Source organism: Gymnoscopelus braueri, assembly GCF_963280865.1.
Source record: "Gymnoscopelus braueri genome assembly, chromosome: 12".
Lineage (NCBI taxonomy): Eukaryota > Metazoa > Chordata > Actinopteri > Myctophiformes > Myctophidae > Gymnoscopelus > Gymnoscopelus braueri.
In genome coordinates, this window is record NC_137614.1 from 19,524,755 (window position 1) to 19,540,488 (window position 15,734).

At 41.8% G+C, this 15,734-nt stretch overlaps 1 protein-coding gene across 1 annotated transcript; it reads right to left on the minus strand.

Annotated features, from left to right (window-relative positions):
• Positions 1-731: 731 nt before the first annotated feature.
• Positions 732-15,075, minus strand: l3mbtl1 (L3MBTL histone methyl-lysine binding protein 1; the record flags this gene model as incomplete). Its single annotated transcript, XM_080443836.1, has 21 exons — positions 732-910; positions 1,111-1,173; positions 1,379-1,536; positions 2,256-2,305; positions 2,813-3,001; positions 3,287-3,389; positions 5,846-5,987; positions 7,120-7,230; positions 7,904-7,989; positions 8,486-8,562; positions 8,951-9,102; positions 9,545-9,636; positions 10,030-10,165; positions 11,417-11,521; positions 11,685-11,791; positions 12,059-12,107; positions 12,259-12,397; positions 12,992-13,154; positions 13,448-13,577; positions 14,095-14,282; positions 14,898-15,075. The coding sequence occupies 21 exons, from the start codon at positions 15,073-15,075 to the stop codon at positions 776-778; spliced, it is 2,553 nt and encodes an 850-aa protein (XP_080299962.1). The 3' UTR covers positions 732-775.
• Positions 15,076-15,734: the final 659 nt, after the last annotated feature.

Below are 15,734 nucleotides of genomic sequence, written 5' to 3' on the forward strand. Positions count from 1 at the left end.
CAGCTGATTTATACTTGATTGTACGATCGTGTCGCTTGCCAAATAGCAGATATTAGCGAGCCACATAGTCGTACAACCAAGTATAAATTATACCTAATCTCCTCCTAGTCTTTTTTCAAACACTTTTTTTTCTGTCCTCAAATCTCTCCCCTCCATTTAATGCACATTTTCTCAAGCTCTCCCCTTTGAAACACCTCACTCACCCCCCCCCCCCCGCCTATGCTCGCATCTCTCCAGATATTCCTTTCCATAGTCACTTAAGCACTATATGCAAAAATAGTCGATCTACAAACTCAACACGTTGCAGTGCGACACATTGTGAGCTTGTACACTGGCTATTTTCAAAAATAGGAATGCCAGGCTGAAAGTGGTTAAACCTCTCCCTCTTGCTGTCTACCAAATTCCTTACCCGCCTACTCTGTCCAATATTTACCTGGTCCTAACACATAGCTCCATCTTTCATCATAATATCCCCATCTCTATCATCATCCCTTCTTCATGAAATTGATCATACCCTTAATTTCTCTCTACCTTTCTGTCTTGCCTTCACCTCTCTAGTCCCTCCCCCATCTCCCCCATCCACCTCTCTAGTCCCTCCCCCATCTCCCTCCCCCTACACACCCTGTAACCTATCCACAACCCTCTCCCTCCCTCCTCCCCTTGATCTCTGATGAGTACAGGACATCAAAACACATGAAAAGGGTTGGCGAGGTTCCCGAACAGAATGGAATTTGGCACATGATGATTGGCCTGAGGGCCAGGTGAGTAGGTGACATCACTTGAGCCCTTCGTCGGTGCTCTTGAACATCAGAATGGCATTGGAAATCTTGAGGGCAGGACCTAGTTTGATGCTCATGATCTTTACAATGTCTGTCTGGGTTAGCAATAGGAAGGCCTCCCCGTCAATCATCTGGAGAGAAATCAGAACCCGAAAAACACTGCATTGACTTAATCGCCAAACATAGTACAAGGACAAACAGGGTACAAATATCAGGTATCAGACATGCATTGTTTGTTCAGACAGTACAATAGACTATGCTTTTTTGTCAGTTTAGACACTGATGTGAAAGTAAGTAGTTACTTGGATTATAGTGTGCATTGTAATCTCACTTCTTCTTTGAAGAGATGTGCCTGATCTTCACAACCTGTTAGATTCAGGACAAACCCAAAGACCTGGAAAACACGTGCACGTACACGCACACACACACACACACACACACACACACACACACACACACACACACACACACACACACACACACACACACACACACACACACACCACCAACACCACCAAATTAACCTCTACATTAAATATAACATACATGCCGTATTAAAAACCTAGAGCTGTAAAGATCCATCCAGAAGATTGTCTCACCTCCTCAATGCTCCACGCTGCCACCTGGCTGACATGAATGCCCTGCACCCCGGGCAGAAGCTTACAGTGCTGTTCCCAGCATAGGGACAGAGTCCTTTCCGACTGACCGCTCAGAGCAGACATAAACAGTGATGGATACACACCTTCAGATGACATATCTGCAGGAGAAGATGTACAAACACACATATACCCATGCATACATATGTACACATACACATGCTCGCACGTAGACAGACAGACAGACAGACAGACAGACAGACAGACAGACAGACAGACAGACAGACAGACAGACAGACAGACAGACAGATAGAGACACAAACACATACACACGTGTTAGTGCTTCTGTCGCGAGTATGGGAATGGCTGACATGATCATCATTGGCAGCAGATACACACCCTCAGAAGAAATACCTGTAGGGAGACACACACACACACAGGCACACACAGGGTCAGTGAAGGAACAGTATTTATACACAGTATTTATATTGTGCAAGTACCCTATGTAATATGCATGCACTATTCTGTACCTAGGAAAGACACTTTGAATTCTATGTCACAATTCACACCAGGCCCTCAGTACTTATTTAGGATTAAACAATGGGTATACTATTTATTATAGATTTACGGGAACTTTAAACTGTAGAAGCTTTGTGGACCCATGTTATTCCAGGGCCCTTTTTTTCAGTTTCCAAGCAGTATGGCGTTCCTGTTCATATCCTACATGTTAATTTAGCCATTTATAACTGTAGTGTAGAAATGTAACAAAATGTAATAATATAACTTTTGTACATTCTTAGAGTTACATTAATACAAAATTGTTTACTATGTGACCCCTGCATTATGTTGATACAATGGTAGTGCAGAGAAGTATTCTTACTCTGATAGCTTCTCTGCTGGTTCTTCCTGTGTTTGGGAGGACGGCCAATCCTGAAGAAAGAGGGATAAAAAATGACTGGAAAGCAAGGAAGAAGGGAAATGAGAAAGCAGAGGAAATGAGAAATGGGTGAATGAGGCTGAGCAATGAATCAAAGTATTCCCACACATACTGTAGTACTGTTAAAGATTGATTATCTTGCTGATTATCTATATCCTTACCAATAGCAATAGGAAGTGTGTAGAAAATGTCTCCTCTCAGTTAACAAACAGTTAACTGCCCGTTACTGGCAGCATTTGTATTGTTTTATTTCTCCACCAGGTCGGACACTCAGTTTTAGCTCCTGACCGGCCGTCCATGTGTTTGTCTGTGAGCAGCGAATTTCCGGCACCGTTGGACCGATCGGCATGAAACTTTGCACGTACACTCCCGAGAGACCCAGGAAAAACCTCTGCCCCCCCCCTCCACACGCACACGCACACACACACACACACACACACACACACACACACACACACACACACACACACACACACACACACACAAAATCACAGCTGTACCTGCCACGGTAATGAGTCTTTTTGGTCCTCTGGCCAAAGAAGAGGCTTCTTTTGGACTCAGTGTCTGATAGGTCAGCTTTCAACCTTCCCTGGTTACGCTCAGCCAATGGGCAGCCTGATAGGCAATGATGGGCAGTGAACCGACCAGTTACGTGGCCAGAACCGTCACATCCTGTGGTTGGACATTTCCTGTTAGAATGAGAGAGGTCAGCTACATAACCAAAGAGAAATGTGTACTCAACTCAGTGTTATCAAGAAATCAAGAAAGTATGCACTGATTGATGATTATGGTATGTAAGTATTGTACAGTACAAGGCTATGAACATCAGGCTATGAACTGAGCTTTGGCTCAGTTCATACTTTTTCGCACAACTGTCATATGAAACATTCTATATAATGGATGAAAAATAATAAGAATAAAAGTCAATTTTTGTCCGACCGACTTAAATTTGCACTAAAGGCTCCAGTGCTGACCTGTGATGGAAAGTGTACTTGTTGGTCCTGGAGTGGCTGATTGGTTTACAGGGAATAGATGAGGAGTAGTTGGACTGGCCTATGGTGAGAGGCTCTCTGGGACCTACACATCAACAATGATAAATAAAATAAGTGATGCATTTACATTGTGCATTTCTCCAAAGCGCTTTACATTCACCATCCAAACGCATTCAAACACCGCAGTTAGGGGTTAAGTATCTGGCTCAAGGACACCGGTATATGTATGTACAGTATATGTAATAATACATACATATACATGAAAATGTACCATTTATTCGGGCGGCAATAGCTGAATGGGTAGAGATGCCGCCTTGTAAACAGAAGGTCTCAAGTTCGATTTACGGCCCCAACAATGTGTAGAGGCAAGACACCAGACCCCTGACCTGAGCAAGATGCATAAACCCGCCCTAACTGGTCCCCCCTGCGCTCAGTCTGACCACTTGAGCAGCAATCAGCTGGGTGAGGCTGAGAACTGAATTTCCCCCACAGGATCAAATAGGTCTAATTATTATAAAGAAATTATGGAAGTGATGCCGGGGCCAATTTATGGTCTGATTCGCCCTTCCCAGCTATTGTGGGGGTATTCCCGATTCGAGACTGGTCTGAACCTATTTTCTGTTAAAATGATCGATAACACGTTACATAAAGGTTAGGTCTATAATGCATCATAATTGCATTTATAAACTATAATATAATAATAGTTTATAATCATGTATGACAACTTATAACAATGTTTATTTAGTATTATAAGTGCTGGTCATAATGCATTATAAGCTCAGTGTTAGAGCACATTATGAGTATGACTACCATAACTTAGTCAGTTATTATATAAAGACACGACTAAGTTATGGTCATAATGTGCTGTATCAAACTTGTTGATATTTATCACTTGAAAGTTGAAACGCTGCAATGTAAAAATAACAGCGATGGAATAATGAGCAGAAATCTGCAATAACCTATGATAGTGAGCAGACCAGGAAGTGTCACATACTTGTCTATTATTCACCTTGACAGAACTGAAATTGGTGTGTAAATATAAAAATAATGCATCAAGTTAGGTTATTTTCTCCTGTCCATCATTTCACAGGGATTCTTTCTTCATTGTTAGATTATGTATGGTGATCGCGTAAAGTCCATTTTTCATACGATCATTCAAGTTGATATCAATCTCTTGCTTCTTCTATAATGTCAAGTCCAAATAAAAAACATTATACAAAGAAATCATTAAGGGCGGATTCAGACTGGGTCAGTTTGATTCAAACCGTTCCCGAGAACGATTGACTTCTCCCAGCTGGCCAGCATTCACACTGGCCAAAATCCTTCCGTACTCGAGACCATTTCATTTAACAGTAATGGTAAATATGTGCCTCATGGGGGCGTTGTGGACTATGGGGCTTTGGGAGAGAGAATGTCATTCACAGAAGAAAAGTCACTCTAGAGTGAATAATAAAGTTTGACTGTGTTCCTGACGTTGTCTTGAGTTATAATAACAACAGATCAACAATACACAACCAAAGCAGTGTGTGCACTGGTCTTTGAAACCTCGAAATGTAACGTTGTCTCGTTAATATGATATTGGCGTCACGGACGCATCCTTGGTATTTTAGCAGTGACGTCACGGACTAATCCTTAGTATATTTATCCTTATATACGCGTTCGCTACACATGTGTTTTTTGTTTATTATTTTTCACGGCTCGCGCTACTCAAACACTAGCGGGATTATTATTTCTTGTCAACATTCAAGTAGAACTATGAGAAGGTATAACCCAGCTAAAATATTGTGTAGTTATAAAAAATATAAAAGGATATATGATTAGCAGTCCACTTCCTTCTCTTGGTACGGATGGATTCACACTGCAACGTTCCGTTCCCCAGTCCGCAGCAATCGGACCCGAGACTAAAAACACACCCCAGGTGGTTTCGGGTACGGTACGGTGATGCGTTACGGGGAACGGTTTGCTACGTTCACACTATCACAACATCTGCCATGTGGTCCGGGGTGCGCACCCGGGACCATAGTCTGAATCCGCCCTAAAGCTACCCTAGTTTTAAAATTAAACTGTCCTGTTTCTTCACTCCACAAAAAAAAGTGAGATTTCAGTAAATCTTGGCACTGAGATACATAATTTTAACTATGTCTAAAAGTTTAGTTTTTGTGACGGATTGCAGACATATGTTTGGTTGAGTGAAATTGTACTCATTGTTTTTCATTATAGCCTCGTGACTTCTGTGGGGAGAAATATTGTTTTGCTCTGAAGTCATTGATAGCATGACTTTCTTCGAGATCTCAACTCCCTGGAATCGCCACTCTTTGTTTAGAAATTGTTTAGGATAAATGCCAAGTGTGTGATCCTGGTTTACTGAATCGTCTGACGTGTGCATTCTTATAACTAAAATATTTTAAAAATCTGTTAAAACTGTGGACATTTTTTAAATAGGTAAAATTGTCAAAATCATCTTGTGTACAGTACACCAAGCATAAGGGACAGCAAAATACATACAATACAATTAATATGAGAGTGTATGTTGACTGTTACCGTGTGGATGCAGTATTTTGCAGTCTTGAGGGGGAACTTTGAGGGGGTGGCCGGTAGCCTCACACCAGCCTACTGGGTGGATGTCAGGGTGGTCCGAATCCATCCACTCATCATAAACATTGCTCCAACCATCGTAATGTACCTGGAGGAGGCATATATATATATATATATATATTTATTGATTCGTTGATCTTTATAAAAACAATATGATAATAAAAAAATCACAATTATTCAATTAAAGCCTCACTATGTAACTTTTTTTTATGAATACATTTTAATTTTGTCCAATCTGTATGGTAGAGTATGTTAATACATTATAACTTATACGATTGGGGTGGTTGTATTTTGTCTCCCTGCTCTTCTATTGAGACATTTAGATCCTGTCAAAGCGGTCATGTCTCACCTAGACACAGGATGTGACATGAATCATTACATTTATCCTCTGAGCAAGCAGGCAGGCTCCATTAGCTCAATGGTAAAAATGTCAGCACTTGCGCAGGAAACCAGGTTAAAATCCCGGGTAGAAGAGGAAAGTTACGTAGTGCTGCTTTAATCACAAAAGTAAATATATATTTTTTTGAAAAATCATAATAATTAATAAGAATATAATTGATAGTTGCAGCTCTACACACATGCATATACAGACACACAGCACAGCCTTAAGGTGACTCTCCGCTAAACAGACAACTTCAGACCAGACCCATAGAGAGAGAGTTATGACACACTTTGATCTCACCGCAAAGTGGGCTGCTATGGGAGATAGTTCCAAACATTGGAACTTCTTCATTGAGATGAGCATTTCCGCATTCCATTCTTATGATGGGAGTCAACGCTAGTGTCATCACTCTCATATTAGATCACGCTGCTTCAGACTACAACAGACAGGCAGTCAGTCTGTTGGCAAAAGTTCTGCACAAACTGTCGGCCGACGGCACATTGTTGTGCGCATGCGTTAAGAGGAAAACAGATCACATAACTCTCCACACCAGGAGGCAGCAGGAGTCTGCAGCACTGGTCTGCAGGGGCCTGCCAGTGTTGCCAGGTCTGCTTATTAGAAGTGACTTTGGGCTTGTTTTCTTGTAAAGTCGCTTGTAAATATTCATAGTTGCTTTTGTTTGGGCTTGTTTCTGAAGTGTAGTTGCTTATTTGGGCTTGCTTTCAAGATTCTTTTTGAAAATAGCTGATGTAATAGGGCATCTACAACAGTTTGTCGGCCACAGATGCTATCCAACACCTTCCGCGGTCGACATTGGTGCGGTGGAGAGCTAGCTTACCTTAATTCTATGAGTCTCCACCTCTTCCACTGTAGCAACTCTGATCAGACCAGGACTCCTCTTATCCACCGCCTCCAGTTTCATCTGGGGCTGAAACCCATGTGGTGCACGCTGGAGCACAAGTTATAGGGGATGGTAGAAAACACAGAGATATGGGTTAAGAGCATTTCCACTTCACTATATTTACCCTGGGTGAGGGGGTGACAAAAGGACCGAGACCAAGCCGTATCAGTCCAGCTGACCAGGTGCAGGCAGCTCAAAAAACGCTTTGTGTGGACACGATACTTTAAAGCAGGGGTCCTCCAGAAATGATTCCCCTAGTTTAAAATTGGTTTAGTTTAGTATAATCGTTTTGTTTCTTTTGGTATAATAATCGTTTGGTATGTCCATCTTTTATTCTACCTCGTAGCGCGACTAGCGAGACTAAACTAATTGATTCGCATTATGTGGGGAACAAAAACAATGTGGCACGAGGCTTTCTCCGTGGTGGAAAGCCTGGTGACGCGAGGTTAGCTCAGACGTAATACGCCATTATGCTTGAAGCTGGTTACAAAGATACTAAGGATTTGTCAGTGATGTTACTGTCATGTGACCGACTCAACTTTTCTCTGCTGTGTGTGAAATCCTGGTGACGCAAGGTTATAGATTCAACGTTGCCTGCGCAGATTTTTGTACAATCCATAAACTTGGAATTCCCGGCCACCTTCTCGCGGACCGGTGGTACATGTGTGCCAGTCCGCGGACCGGTGGTTGGGAACCTCTGCTTTAAAGTGAGTACTCTTACCACTTTGAAGGCTTCAGCAGCCACAGCAGTGGAACCGGTCTCATCCAGGTACCGAGACCAGGAGAATAGACCTGCCTCTGGGTAATCTAGTAGAACAGAACATATGTACACATAAATCAGTATTCATAGATTTATATTTTAAAGATTATTTCATAGGCATTTCCGCTTTTTCAGACAGAGAGACAGCCTAGAGAAGAATATGCTCTGGCCCAGGAGGTAGGGCGGCAGCTTGGAAATCAGAATGTTCTCGGTTCGATCCCCGTCTCCCCCTGGGTTAGTATCAAAGTGTCCTTGAGCAAGACACTGAACCTCTAACTGCTCCCGATAAATAGATAGGGTGCCTTGCATGGTTTCCTCTGCGTGTGAATATGTGTGTGAATGGGTGAATGTAATGCATATTGCAAAGCGCTTCAGATAAATGTACCATTTACCTTTTACATACCATGACGACAATCTGCATTGTTTTTGTACCTTCCTTTTCCATTTGCTTTACTACAGTTTCACCTCAACCCCTTTCTGCATGGTTGATGACCTGTTATACAGTATGTAAGTGCCCGATGGATAAGGAATCAAACCCATCACCTTGGGGTGGTGTAAGGGGGAGGTTCCTCTCCTGGCACCAGCCAATGGGGTGAATGTATGGACTGGTTGCATCACACCTGAATAGAATGGACAATTAATTTTGCATGAAGTATAGATGGTATTCTTAGAAACTAAACTAAACCAAACCAAACATCTACTTTAAAAAACTATGTGACGCCTGACCCCAAATGTGACCCCAATTCAATATTAAATAATATTATAATTTCTTTTATTATAACATCTACTTTTAATCTTCTTGAGCTTGAGCGTTTACTGTCAAAGAACTGAATTATTTTTTTTCTCAAGTCTCTCTTGACTGTAGCTGCATTAAGCCTATCAGCAGCTGCATAAAACTATGCACAGCTATAAAACTGTAAAACATCCATCCTACTTATTTGTCTATTAATTTTTCTCTTTTGTGATGACCACCATATAGTAACAACCACCCAGTGTCACGGCTCTCACCAGTAGTCATATGTGTCATCCCAGTTGTCAAAGTGAACTAGGAAGCGATTATCCACCACGTCGGTAACAGTTGCTACACAAATGAGGGAGGGGTTCATGCGGTCGACAGCCTCCAGCTTCATCCCAACCTCAAAGCCACACTGCATGTCTATCTAAGGAAACACACAGATTTGAAGAAGCATTTCTTAAATACACTCACAGAAACACACATACAGTACCACACACACGCAAGGATGCAATCATCTAACCCACTGGTTCCCCTAACTGTATACAAACTATGCCCTTGTTGGCCAAATAAAATGTATTGTATCATCTTGAAAATGATCGGAGCTTGTACAAAAAATAAATTTGTGACAATACAATTGAAGTTGAAGTTGTGTTGTGGTGCTACAGTTAGTAAACAAAAATGTGTCTATTTACCGTGGTCAGTTTTATATATTGAGGATAAGCTATATTTATAAGATCAGGTGATGTAATACAGTGCAATTGATTTGTGTACCATCAAAGAGAATGATGTGGGCGCTCCTTCCTGAAGTGCTAATCAGTACTGTAGTTGTATGGTGAGATGTTGCTGTGTTTATTGATAAGACTTACTCTTCCGGGGCTGGCAAACATCTCTTTAGGAGCCACTTGTGCTTTAGTCATTTTCAGATAGTTGGTCCAGGTAAACTCATCTTCTTTACAGCCTGAAGAACAGAAATACATACAGAGACAACATGTTGAGGCAAGCCAATGAGAGTCAAGTCAATACAATGTTCATCCACTTCTCTCGTTAGCACTCACCTCACCTATTTATTTTCCCTAAATGTTTTTCATGCCAAGGACCTCTTAGCTGAGAGAGACACAAAGCAGGGACCCACTACATATATTGTATAAAATATTTCAAAGCTAGCTGATTGTGTCATCAATGTCTGTTGACTATTAAGAGATTTGAGACTAGCCTGGAAGTACACCACAGGTTTTTCTTGTAAGAAAAACCTAACCGATCCACAAGCTCACATAATCATGTAGAGCAGAAACCCCTGAAAGACCCCTGGGGGTCCCCATATCCCACTTTGAGAACCAGTGATGTACAGTACCTTTAGGAGTGTAGAGTTTGTGCCCTGTGCTCTCACACCAGCCTGCAGGATGAATATCAGAAGAGTTGGCATTCACCCAGAAGTCATGGCAATCAGAGTAGCCATCAAAATGGAGCCGCAGTCGGTAGCCACACACCTACAGTAAATTAGACAATATTTTATTGTAATTTTATCTTTATTTAAACAGGGAAACCTCATTGAAACCAAGGTCATCCAATCATACACACATAAAAACATAATCATTATCAATATAAACTATAAAATCATCATACATCAATACATTTTATATGTACAACTAATAATGATTATGATAACGAACATGGACAAATTATTTAAATTAAAACACAAAAAGGCCTAACCTTCAAATTCCTTTATCACATTTTTTTATTTACAGAAAGGGATTAAGGCATCCAATTTCAAGTCTCTTAGAAACTCATTCCATGCTCTAGGAGCACAATAACTAAAAAGCAGTTTTTCCCAGTTTGGTGTTGACTTGAGGGACCTCAAGAATTAACCTAACCATGTAATGAGAGATGTCAGGTAATTAGTTTGCATATTTATGATTGCTTTATAAAGATACAGGAGCCAGTGCTGCGTTCTCCTAGTGGCCAGAGACAGCCAGCCCACTGCCTGATAGTACAATGATGCGTTCATCCCCAGTAATAAAACAAAGTGCTGAGTGATAGACCTTGTCAAGCTGTTTCAAGGTGGTACACATTATGCATACATGGACTACTTAGGTGAACAGAGCGCATCGAGTGTAGTCCCTGCTCCGTGGCCAGCAGCAGTAAACTCAGCACATGCGCAGTACGGCAGTGTTTGGCTCCAGATGATCATCCCATAGCTTGCGGGGGTGTAACCATGGCGACAAAGATCCCATAGCCCGAACTGTGAAACTCCGGTGTTTACATTAAAACGCTAATAAACAGCTTACATTTTGGGAAAGTGAAAAACTATTTATTTAAAACTAGTTATTTTGTGCTTATGCTAATGGCCAATGCCCTTGGCGCAAATCTATTAATTAACAAAACCTGTGTCTGGCTGGGAGAAGGAAGTTGCAGAGAATGAAAGCGGTGCCGCTAAGCGATGCACGTGGAGCAGACAACGGGTACAACTAGAACATCAGATAACAGGAGTATTGCACAATGGATGGGGTGTGTATTCCTGACTTGCATCGTTCCCAACTTGCATGCCCCCTGAGCAGGCCGGTGCCTACTGTATATATTGCAATAATGTGTGGTGGTTGCAAAATCCCTAGGCACACCTGCACTTGTCTCACGGCACACCAGTGTGCCTCAGCACACTGTTTGGGAACCACAGGTTTAAAGGACTGGGAGCTGTGCACGCTTCTACTCTTTATCCAGTCTACAAGCGAGGCCTGTCTTACCTCAGCCACAGTGAGGACAAAGTACATGGAAGGATGCTGGGGGTCAATGCCTTCCAGCTTCATCCCCTGTTTGAAGGTACTCTTCACCATGGGCACTCTCTGGGACTGAACACATAAGTTCAAAATTTACTTGCTGATTGTTGTACTGTGGACAATAAAAATTACAATTATACATGCTTAATCATACAGCCCTAACACCTCAGTACAGCCTTAATTACTTGGTGCCAACTTGTAGATGATCAGTCATATTATTAAACAGTACACAAACCTCTTGGAAGAGCTTAGTGAGAGCAGCTACAGCTTTCTGCTCGTCCAGATACTGGGCCCATGTCCACTGCTCTGTCTTACTGTCTGCACAATAACACACAGTAAAGCCTGATTTATACTATGCTGTACGCTGGTGTTGCACGCTGTCATTGCACGCTGAAAAGGGGCGATCTACAAGCTCACAATGCGTTGCATGCTTAACGACTTACAATGAAAACAGGAAGGAAGGAAAAAAGTAAGGAATGAAGGAAATGAACGATGAAGACAAATGCAAAGAAGCATGGAAGTTGCGAATGAAAATGATGGAGAGATGTGTAAAACATTAAATGTACAAAGAATGAAAGGAGATGAAAACAACTAAAGGAATGTTCTTACCTCCCCTGATATGTCTACTGTCTGTCTTACAGTCATCTATTTTCTCATCCTGAAACCATCAAATAAAAACCAACAACACTTCTATGTCAACTACTGACACATTCAATCACATCACACTTTGACATTTGATTATCTCAGAGTTGTTTGCATGTGCATGTACTACTGGGGCTAAATCCCTTCCTTCTGCCGTCTGTCCTCACCATTCCATCCATGTCTGAGTCTTCCTCCGAGGGACTGAGGTACTCCTTTCTCTTCCTCTTCCTCATGGGTTTTAGGTGATCGGGGTTGAGGGTCGACACCCTGCCACCTGCTGGAATCTTCTCTACCCCAACACTCCTCCTGAGGTGAAGACAGGGCAAGACAAGTGACCATGTATTAAATGCCCACTCCTTTTGAGATGTTAGTAACACAGAATTAAGTTCAATTGAGTTAATTCATGCATGAGCCAATGCTCCACCTCTCCTTCAGTGCGTGGGCGGGGTTTAGCAGTAGACTTGTTGAGGTTTGTTTATGTTGCTTATCATCCTCTCTGCCTCAAAAGTGTGTCTGAATAAAAGGGAAACCACTCCCCAACTGAGCACTCGCCATTGGACCACAAGGTTCACAAACTCAGCATATGAGTAGTGCGGCTTAGGTAACTTAAGTTGTGCGGTAAGTACTGGGAGCTGAATGGTAGGTGTCAGCTGCACACCACCTCAGAAATCAATCTCCCAGGGGTGTAGCGCATTTAAAAGAGGATAGACACCCTCATTCTCGGCCGATACAGACTATAAGCCACTTCGACTTACTTATCGTCATATAAATAAGCATAAGCATAGAATATCCCATTTCCTGCTGCACATATCCCTAAATAAGTGTTTCAAATGAAGGTCAACTGATAAATAACTTTTGCATCATCAGCGTACGTTGTCACCACCTCTTTTGTGAGCATACTTTTCAGTAATAGGCTCTCTGCGGAGCTCCTCCATGTAGGTCCTTTGAGCTCTGGGTTCATGGTTCTGTAGTCCCAGTCCCACCTGGACCTCTGGCTTGGTCTGAGCCGGCCTCTCTGGCTCCAAGTTCGAGCCCTTCACAGGGACTGCTGGAGCTGGCCCATCTGGAATAAAGTGATTGTGAAGTTATACAGCATACCTAAGAGTTCATAAAGTGCTACACGAGAACGAGGAAGAAAACTTGGGCTACACGTGAACGAGGAAGAAATCTCAGGCCAAATCTATTAAGCTAATCTATCTATCTATTAGGCTAATTATATTTGTTGTGCACACTTCCACCAGGGAAAGGACCCACATGTTTGTTTAATTTTGTGTTTGTGGTCTTTTCATCAAGCAATTGAATGTAAAATAAACGGGTAAAATACTGTATATTTAACCTATTTTCTATTTGCTTTACCTGACTTATCTGGGAGTATGGTTTCTGACTCAGCAGATTTACTACCAGAAGTCCCTGCAGCATTCTCAGCGGTGCTACTGCTTCCCGGTGTGATCAGCGTGCTCAGAGTTCCTACATCACTCACACAAAACTACACACACACACACACACACACACACACACACACACACACACACACACACACACACACACACACACACACACACACACACACACACACACACAATGCAAGAACCTATATGCTTATTAATTTCTACAGTACAGTGAGCTCAGTAGTACACTAAAAGTTACAAGGGAATATCAAAATGGAAAATGATTGTGATGGACCTGCCGTCTTCCATTTCAGAGCTGTTTTACAGTCTGAAAAGATCCTGTGATATAATTGAAAACTTAACATGTTTATTATTGTTATTTTCACCCTATGTTTGCTTTTTGGATCATGTTTAGTGATAATCCCCTGATGAGTACTGCGCTTCCTGTCACTGCCAACTTGTACGAATAGCTTGTAGATCAGCTATTTGTCGTACAATGAAGTATGTATAGGGCTTAAGTGGGCTTAAAATGCAATATGACTGAATAAAACAATACATTTTCTAATGTGTTGTTAAAGTCTATACTATTCCACAGCTTTCATAACAGTCACTTACCTTGAGGTTGCTGCTGGGTAGAATGGCCATCCCCTCCTTCCACTCCAGCACATGGACAATGCTACAAGCCCCACCCACCTGTGCTGTTAGGGTGGGTGTGGCGGTCTCATTAGTCCCGCCTCCTTTACCGGGCTCTGCCGCTGCAGCCCCTGCAGTCACCTCCACCTTATGGTGGCCGGGGAGTGGAGCTGAGGAGGGAGAAACTCTCCTTCAATTGTCCTTCTCATATTTAGTTGTACAAGTACAAGACAGAAATCTGACACAGAGACCAAGAAGGCAGTTGCATTGCATGAGCTTGTAGATCTGCTATTTTCAAAGCATCTTGAAAAAAGTTCAGACAATTTAGAATATTTTGGAAACACAAAACAGTGTTATTCAATCAAATCTTGTATGGGGGTCCCTGGCACAAAATATTTTCAGATGGGGGTCCGCGTCCAAATACATATTTATTTGGGGGTACTTGACATGAAAAAGTTAGAGAAGCACAGAGACACAATTAATGGTGGAGGGATTAAGACATCAGCGTAGTAGGATAAAATACCTGTATCAGCAGAGAGAGTAAAAATGGATCCAGTGAATTTTTATACTCTCTGAGTAAAATTAACACTGATGATTTTATTGTGCTTCGGCTTTGCTTATGGAAAAAAAACAGAGTATGAGCACGCACACGCACGCACGCACAAACGCACGTACGCACGCACGCACGCACGCAACGCACGCACGCAGCGCTCGCGCGTACACACACACACACACACACACACACACACACACACACACACACACACACACACACACTTTCTCACCTGGTATAATGAGAGCTGTGGTAGCCTGAGGCTGGGTGAGCACCTCCTTAGCTATACTATCAGTAGTGCACACCAGGACAGCTTCACTGGGGGAGGAAGAGGAGGAGGATGATGAAGGGTCCGAGGGAGTACGCTCTGGTTCTTTGGCTGGGCCTTCTATGTCCCCTTTGGCACTCATACTGGTGTCCCTGTCCCTCCCTCAGGAGTGCTGAAAAAGATTTAGATTTAACAATATAGGCTACAGGATATGATGTAACTATAACTAACTAACTAAACAACAAACCCTTTTGCAATATACGGTAGGAAAGGGAAAAACATTTAACTTATTTACTTTTATGAAGCTCCAAGCAGTGGTGTAAAGTACCTGAGTACATTTACTCAAGTACTCTACTTAAATACACTTTTGAGGTATTTTTACTTTACTGGAGTATTTAAAGTTTTCAGTACTTTTACTTCTAAAAGGCAAATATTATATACTTTTACACCACTACAATTATTTGAAAACTTTAGTTACTAGTTACTTATTATTACAAAACATACATTAACTACTTCAGTCCTATATACATTTTGGCCATTTGAAAATAGCCGATCTGCAAGCTCACAATGCGTGGCACTGGTGATGCGATGCATTGTGAGCCTGTAGATCTGCTATTTTGAAAATATTTTTATACATTTTAAAACTTGTGAAATGGTACATTCTGCATAATGACTATTTTCTACTTTTGATACTTTTACTCAAGTACATTTTTAATTCCGGACTTTTACTTGTAACAGAGTATTTCAACATTGCAGTATTGATACTTTTACTTAAGCAGAAAATGTGAGTACTTTTTACAC